The sequence below is a fragment of the Hermetia illucens genome, chromosome 3 (genome assembly GCF_905115235.1).
Source record: "Hermetia illucens chromosome 3, iHerIll2.2.curated.20191125, whole genome shotgun sequence".
NCBI classification, from domain to species: Eukaryota; Metazoa; Arthropoda; class Insecta; order Diptera; family Stratiomyidae; genus Hermetia; species Hermetia illucens.
The window spans coordinates 112,034,443-112,042,298 of NC_051851.1; the positions used below are offsets into that span (position 1 = coordinate 112,034,443).

The following is a 7,856-nucleotide window of genomic DNA, read 5'->3' on the forward strand; positions in this document are numbered from 1 at the left end:
GCGGGCGGCTATGGTGCGGGTTTTAGGTGGTAGGCTTCGCCGCGGGCTTGAGGCGGTTGGCTTGACCGGTGCAGATTTTGCGGTTATCATTGCTGACTTAGGTAATGGGATTAAGTTTAAATGAAAAAGTTCGTTGATAAAGTTCAAATATTTATTTTATTATACTTATTTACACATACAGTAACAATATGTGTACACTTATTTATATATATTTTCTACTGTGCATCTAAAATGTGTGCAATTCGCAATGTTTGATGAAGCCATTACAATTTTGGTGTATATAATAGGCAAAACCTAGGGCTATAACTACTGTCGCTATAGGCTTAATTGAAAATATGGTTGTGACTCTTCGAAGACGATTATTTAACACTCGGTCGATTAAAAGGTCCGCACACATCTTCTCCGTTAACATAAAGACATGTTGGTGAAAAACGCAGATGTTCAGCTTCAATGTCTGAGGGGGTGTTGAATGCGTTGACTTCTAACGCACAGAAATAGCACTTAACATAGTCTTTTAAATTTGTGTAAAAAAATTCACGTTTAGCAAATTTTTGGGCCTGTCTATCCTTAATGTTCAGATTGCTGAAAGTTTTCAGACGATCGTATTCACGTTTTAAGTTTAACATTTTGACTGCGAGTTTCCACTTTAAATGACGTCTTTTATATTAATCCAGGAGTTGTGGTCGGATTTGAAACCAAACCACTTGACAAGAACACGATCCCCCCCCCCCCTTTTTTTAAGATCTTTTCTACGAGATATACATCTGGTTGCTTTGTTTGTAGTAATTCCAGTTCATAGAACCCTGAATATTTCTGTGGACCAATTTGGAGTGTAGCCCTTTTCAAAGACATGTTTGTGCTTGCTAATTCTTACATAATCACCTTTTTTTAATTTCGGTTTCGAGGTTACGTTAACCTTTCTATACACGGTTGATAATAACTTGATTTCGTTTGACGGGCCAACATCTACCGGCTTCATTTTAATGGTTTTAATGGTGGATGTTTGGTCATATTGTATTGTATTGTAGTTCCCGTTCATACGGAATCTTTCCACATAAAATGTTTTAGCGTACGGTTAAATCTTTCTACAATTGACGCTTTCAAGGAACTGTAGGTAGAGTAGTGATTGATCTCGAATTTCTTCTTCAATTGTTTAAACGTTCTGTTAAAAAATTCTTTGCCATCATCTGTCTGCAAATTTCTTGATACACGTTTTTGGTTTAGAATTGTCCCCATCGCTCTTGCCACTTCGCTCCCGCTTTTATTTTTGATTGGCGCTGCCCAGGCAAATTTCGAAAATGTGTCGATGACTGTAAGGAGAAATTTGAATCCTTGGTTATCACTCAAAAATGCACTCATATCAACCAAATCTGCCTGCCATAAGTCATCTATACCTTTGATAACGACAGCTCGACGTCCAAAATTTCTGCGAGCCGGTTTATGTAACTCGTTGTCCTCCGTCTCCTACTCATTTTCATAATAAATGCGTATAAATATCGGCTCGGATTTTATTTTTATATTGATTGTACGTACCAGTGGCTTTGTACAGGAGATAAGAACTATGTTAAAGTTTATTCATCCGTTTACAATGATGCTGGCCCGTCCTTCAGGATGCGGGAAGACAACATTCATAGCAAATCTTCTAAACAACACATCTCTAATACAACCTCAAATTAAGAAAACTATTTGGTGTAATGCGGAGAAACACCCCTACCTTCAAACTTATCATTTGCAAACATTGCATACTTGGATACTATTCCAGATGAATTTACCAACATCCAAAATGAGCCGACACTAATTGTATTAGACGACATGATGTTGAATGCTTTTCCAAGGCAGGTGTGTGAGCTTTTCACAAAAGGATCCCATCATCGTAACTTTTCAGTAGTTTTAGTCACACAAAATCTGTTTCACCAAGGCAAATTCTGTCGCGAGATATCGCTTAATTGCAAATACCTAGTAGTTTTTAAAAACCCACGGGACAAAAGTCAGTTTCTCCATTTTGCTAAACAAATTTATCCAGAGAATAGTAAAGAACTAGTGAAAATATATAAAGATATCACACAGAGGCCGTATAGTTATTTGCCGGTGGATTTGATCCAAGGTATGAACGAAATCCTTAGATTTCGCACCGATATTTTTAAAAAAGTTTCCTCACATGCTATTGTTCACCAGACGGTATAAGGAATAATCATGGTGCCGAAAGTGAGATGATTAAAGGACAACAAGCATATATTGTGCGTTCTCAAGAGTGCTAAATCCTGTTTAAGGAATGCAATAATCAAGACGGCTGATCCGGAAGTGATAAATGCGATATGTGAAATAACACTATACACCCTCAATGGTAACCACCTTCCAAGTAGAAAAGTGTTTAACCAACTCTCCAAGTATGAAAAGAATATGCGAAAGTTTGCTGAAGCAAAACGCTTTGTTCGAAAACAACGGAAAGTGCATATACAGTGGGGTAGCTTTGTTCCCATATTATTAGATAGTCTACTTTCAAGCCCTATAGGAGCAGTTATTTAAAAGCAAATATGCAGAGAAACAATGTTGTTAACAAAATGCTTCTATTATCACCCGAGGTATACGAAAAACTCAAAGAAATTATTGAAGAATCAAACAATCAGACTTTGTTTGATAAGGCGATGAGTAAAATACCGAAGAATAAAAACCTTCCTTATATGAATAAGTGGTATAGCTATAGAAATGAGCTAATAAATTTTTTAAACACCAAACGACGAGGTAGACATGTTCCAGAACTAAAAGTCGATTTTCCAGCAGCTAGTAGAGGTTTGAGCAAAAAGGAAAGTCTTCGAGACAATCAGAATCAGACAAGATTGATTTTTAAAGAAGATTTATCAACCCAGACATCACCAGAAAGGGAACCGTTCTTGACGGGAGAGAAATACTTTGAGGCGGAAGCTGAAGAAATAACGCCACTCAGAAAATCCCTTTCACCTGCAGCTAAACGACGTTTATCAGCAAGTAGTATTGCCAAAAATCTTCAGCAACCGAAAATGCAGAAAACTAGTACAAGTAGATCAGGCACGGATGATTATAGGATAATAACAGCTGATGATGGTATAACTCAATACACAGTTCCTATAGACATGAGTCCCGGTGAAGTTGCCAGAGCTATGGAGAAGTTAGAGGAGAGAGAAGAGGAAGGGTTTAAAAAGAAGCAAAAAGGTGCTGTCAAAAAGACTACATTAAAACCTTCACGTCTAGATCCTGGTCAATATGAAATATCTTTTCCAGTGAAAAAAACTGCAAGGCAAAGTGAACGTTTGAAAGGTAGAAAGGAGCGAGCCGCTAATGTACCGGTTTTTGATTGGGAAAGGATATAAAGTTATAAAGATGCCCGTCGATGTAGAAAGCAATGACTTTTATATTTCCCTCCTAAGTAATAGTTCGTTGCTCTTTTACCCTGATAACACACACGCACATTTTCGAAATATATTACCAAGATTGTGTAAACTAAACGATACCTGGTGTGTGGGAATCACAGAAGTAGCATTGCCAGTGCAAAAGGTGAGCACAAAAAGATTTCCCGACGAGTCAATTGAGGAAAGTGGTAAGAAGAGAACAAAACGTGATTTACCAGAAATAACTAAAGCTGATCCCATAGCTTTGCGAATTGTACTGGACTTTGATGACTTTCATGGTTCACTTAACTGGACACAAAAGGGGCTCAAAGAGATAAGCAATAAAGATGGGTCAATTGATTTTATAGCGTTGCTTTCTTCTTTTCTAACCAGAATAGATCCTCCTCATCCAAGTAATCGGGGGGTCACCAGAGTAAAAGAGAAAATGTGGAAACGTGTAGAAGCTGATTTAACAGATAAAGTCATAACTGAAGCTTCTTACGAGGCTCTTCCGACTGAATTTACACTAAACATAAAACAATCCGACACTGCTGTAGAGAAAGTTATTTTGAAAAGTTATACATGTCCCCCTATTGAACACTTCATTGATGTGATTATAGGTCAAAGGCATTATCTACCTCATACATAAAAGGGAGATATCACACAGTGCAGCAATTATAGAGGTATCATGTTGCTGAGTACCATCTATAAGATATTCTCCGCGATCTTGCTAGGCCGGATAGCCCCATAAGCCCATACCAAAGAGGTTTCACTCCAGGCAAATCAGCAACAGATCAGATTTTCTCTCTGCGGCAAGCGATGGAAAAACTGTTGGAATATGGACAACAGTTGCACCATCTGTTCATCGACTTTAAAGCCGCCTATGATAGCATAGCCAGGGTAAAACTATACACGGCCATGGGAGAATTCGGTATCCCAACGAAATTAATAAGACTGACTAGGCTGACCCTGACCAATGTGCGAGGCCAGATAAAAGCAGCAGGATCACTCTCAAGACCATTCGACATCAACAACGGTCTACGACAAGGGGGATGCCCTATCATGCATCCTCTTTAACCTGGCCCTCGAGAAAGTGATCCATGATGCTGAGGTAAATGCAAGAGGTACGATCTTCTTCAAGTCCACCCAACTACTGGCCTACACTGACGATATCGACATCATGGGAAGAACCACCCGAGATGTACAAACTGCCTTCATCCAGATCGAGCAGGCGGCCATTGGGGCGAGATCTTGGGCTGCACATCAATGAAGGCAAAGTAAACTATAAGGTGGCAATGTCAGCACCGGAGACCAACCAACCAACAACATCAAGCCGCACTGGTCAAACTGGAAGGATGAAGATAGGAGACTACAACTTTGAGACCGTTGATAATTGTTTCTATCTAGGGTCGAAAATTACAAACGATAACAGCTACGACGATGAAACCCGCGCTCGGTTGTTGACAGCCAACAGAGCCTACTTCAGCTTACAAAAACTGTTCCGCTCGAAACGTCTCACCATAGGGTCAAAGCTCTTACTGTACAAGACAATGATCTTGCCAGTCCTCAAGTATTCCTCCGAGACTTGGGTTCTTAGCAAGAAAAATTGCGAACTCTTGGCCGCGTTCGAGAGAAGAATCCTCCGAAGAATTTTTGGCCACCTACATGAGAATGGACGATTCCGTAGCCTACACAATGACGAAGTCTATGAGCGATACCATGACCGTCCGGTTGTGCATAAAATCCGGCTCAATAGGTTACGGTGGGCGGATCACTTAATCCGTATGGATGAGGATGATCCCACCCGGAAAGTCTATAAGGGCAATATCTATGGTAGAAAAAGAAGACGAGGCAGACCCTGCCTAAGATGGAGCGATGGCGTAGGTCAGGATGCCACAGAGCTTTTAGGGATATCGAATTGGTGGACCTCGGCGCAAAACCGGGATGTCTGGGGTTCCTTATTAAGGCAGGCCTAGACCGGATACCGGTTGTTGCGCCGTTGATGATGATGATGATAGGTCAAATCCCAAGGAAACGAAGAATGTATGGCAGTTTAGAATCCGTTATTGTTTTGGGTGCAACTTTGCCGCCACCATTCGCTGAATCTCTTAGCAAGATTCCAACTACTGACAGTGCAATATTATTAGAGAAGGTTAAATCAATGGAAAGCGATATTCATCGTACAATGGAAAGGCTTCCGGATGAAAAAACCGCATCATCTGAAAAGATTCATGAAGAATACACCTCAATAATCAATAAAATTAGCAGTCTTAATGAATTAATTGGTGAAGTTAGTGAAAAGCTTGATAAGAAAACCTCTGATTCTGGTAGAGGCTTTAGCAAAGAACTTTCAATGATACTAGATGAAATTCGATATTTGGAAAAAAGTTGTGGGAATATCGAAGAGTACTTCAAAAAAGTCGCCTATTGTATCTAGCAAATATGGCAATGGAGGAATGGCTTTTACCTCCAGTGACATTGTAAGACCGACAGTGGTGAGTGATAGATTCGTACGATGCCTACGTGTAATACCACTGGAAGAGTGAGGGAAATTGTTAAGATTTGAACATATAGAATATCACCCAATCGAAAAAACTTTTATTGAAGTATTTCTGTGGAAGTAACTAAACAGCAAGGCGAATTGATTGAATTCCGTTCAAGCGAGGCTCCATCATACCTCATGCTGCATTGGGAATCATCGAAACGTCGATAAAGTATAAATATACTGTCTGGATGTCAACCAACTATACTCTGATTGGAAAACTTAAGGAGTTTGAATTGTCACAGACATGGATTCCTATTTCACACGTTATTACCTAATCCAGAGCGGCGGGAATTCCTCAATTCAGAATTTATATCGACCGCCAGATATTAGTCAGCACGGTGGAGGTGTTAAGAGTTTCTTTAGAGGTTTAGTGCGACACGCAAGCCCCGTGGTCTCGGCAGGAGCTACAACCTTAAAACAACAAGCAGTAAAAACTGGTAAGGCAATACTATCAGAAATAGGAAGTAAGCCGATTAAGACCATTCTAAAGAGGCAGGCTAAAACTGCTGCCCGGGAGCTAACCCCGAAAAGTATAAATAAACTCTTCAGAGGTTTACATAATGTTGTTATCAATAATCATTCATCTCGAAAAAGACCCAATCCCTTTGAGGCGAAAAAATCAAGATCGATTTCGAAGTTTAAACGCAGGAGATATTGCAAAAGGAAGAAAAGCTGTTAAAAAATCTCCGTCTTCAAAGCAAGGCAAACCACGCAAAAAGCAGATACGTAAACGTGTGATAGACATTTTTGATAAGTAGAAATGTCGTACAAAGAGTGCATGAAGTCTGAACTAGATCTTTTCTCAAGTTCACCAATTCAAAGTAATATTTTAAAAACAGAGGAAGTAGCATACAAGCCCATAGCTTCATTAGATAATTCTACTGTTTTAGAATTTGTGTCGTTAGGTCATGGCGATACATACCGCGATCTGTCTAGCATATATCTTCGACTAAAAGTACAACTTATTAAAGCAAAAGATGGAAGAGAGGAATTGTTCGATAAAGCTGCTCCACCAATTGGCGTTGTCAATAATGTTCTGCATTCGCTGTTCAGACAATGTACAATACAGTTAAATGGTAGGCCAATAGCGCAAACTGACCACAATTACCAATACAGAGCGTATATTGAAAATTTGCTAAATTATGGCAAGAATACCGTCGAAACCCGTTTGGAGTCCGTCGGATGGTATCTCGATGAGAATGAGATGGCCATAGTTGAAAGTGGAAAGCCATCTGATTCAAACCAAGGATATAGTAGAAGATCCAAATTGCTTGCACACAGCAATGTGGTGGAGTATATGGGAAAAGTTCATGTCTTAATCTTAAATCAAGATAAGTTGCTAATCAATGGGGTAAATTTGCGTGTCATTTTTTCGCTAGAAAAACCCGAATTTTACTTACATTGTAAAGATGACGTTCAGCCATCACTAATCAAAATTATAGAGACGACAATGTACATGAACCATGTAACTGTCAATCCGAACATCTTCCTTGTGCATGAAAGTGTTCTCCAAAGATCTAATGCAATATATCCATATAAACGTGTAGAAGTGAAGACATATACTCTACTTGCAAACACATTTTCACTTTCACTCGATAATGTGGTCATTGGACAATTACCTAACTTGCTAGTGTTTGGTATGGTAGACAATGAGGCATATACAGGAAAACGGTCGAAAAATTCATACAACTTTAAACACAATAATCTGACAAGGTTCAATTAATCAGTCAATGGAGTACAAGTACCGAACCAACCTCTAGAGTTTGACTTTTCAAATGAAACTCCCATTAGTACGCGAGGATATCTAAGCTTGTTCAAGGGTACATCAAATATCAAAAAAATTCTTCGATAATGGAGCGTTCTTGTTGGCGTTTGATCTCACTCCGGACAATTTCTACAATTCAACATCTACTCAACCAGGGCACGATTAGGATCGAGGGGCGATT

The 7,856-nt window shown here is 39.4% G+C and overlaps 1 protein-coding gene across 1 annotated transcript; it reads left to right on the plus strand.

Annotated features, from left to right (window-relative positions):
- Positions 1 to 6,154: 6,154 nt before the first annotated feature.
- Positions 6,155 to 7,633, plus strand: LOC119652108 (uncharacterized protein F54H12.2-like). The gene is made up of 2 exons (XM_038056049.1): positions 6,155 to 6,374; positions 6,750 to 7,633. The coding sequence occupies exons 1-2, from the start codon at positions 6,155 to 6,157 to the stop codon at positions 7,631 to 7,633; spliced, it is 1,104 nt and encodes a 367-aa protein (XP_037911977.1).
- Positions 7,634 to 7,856: the final 223 nt, after the last annotated feature.

Excerpts from the sequence above, each read along its gene's own strand:
- LOC119652108 (XM_038056049.1), top strand. The coding sequence starts at position 6,155 with ATGGATTCCTATTTCACACGTTATTACCTAATCCAGAGCGGCGGGAAT. Across the intron at positions 6,375-6,749 it reads AATACTATCAGAAATAGGAA|AGGAAGTAGCATACAAGCCC; the intron begins GTAAGCCGATTA and ends TTTTAAAAACAG.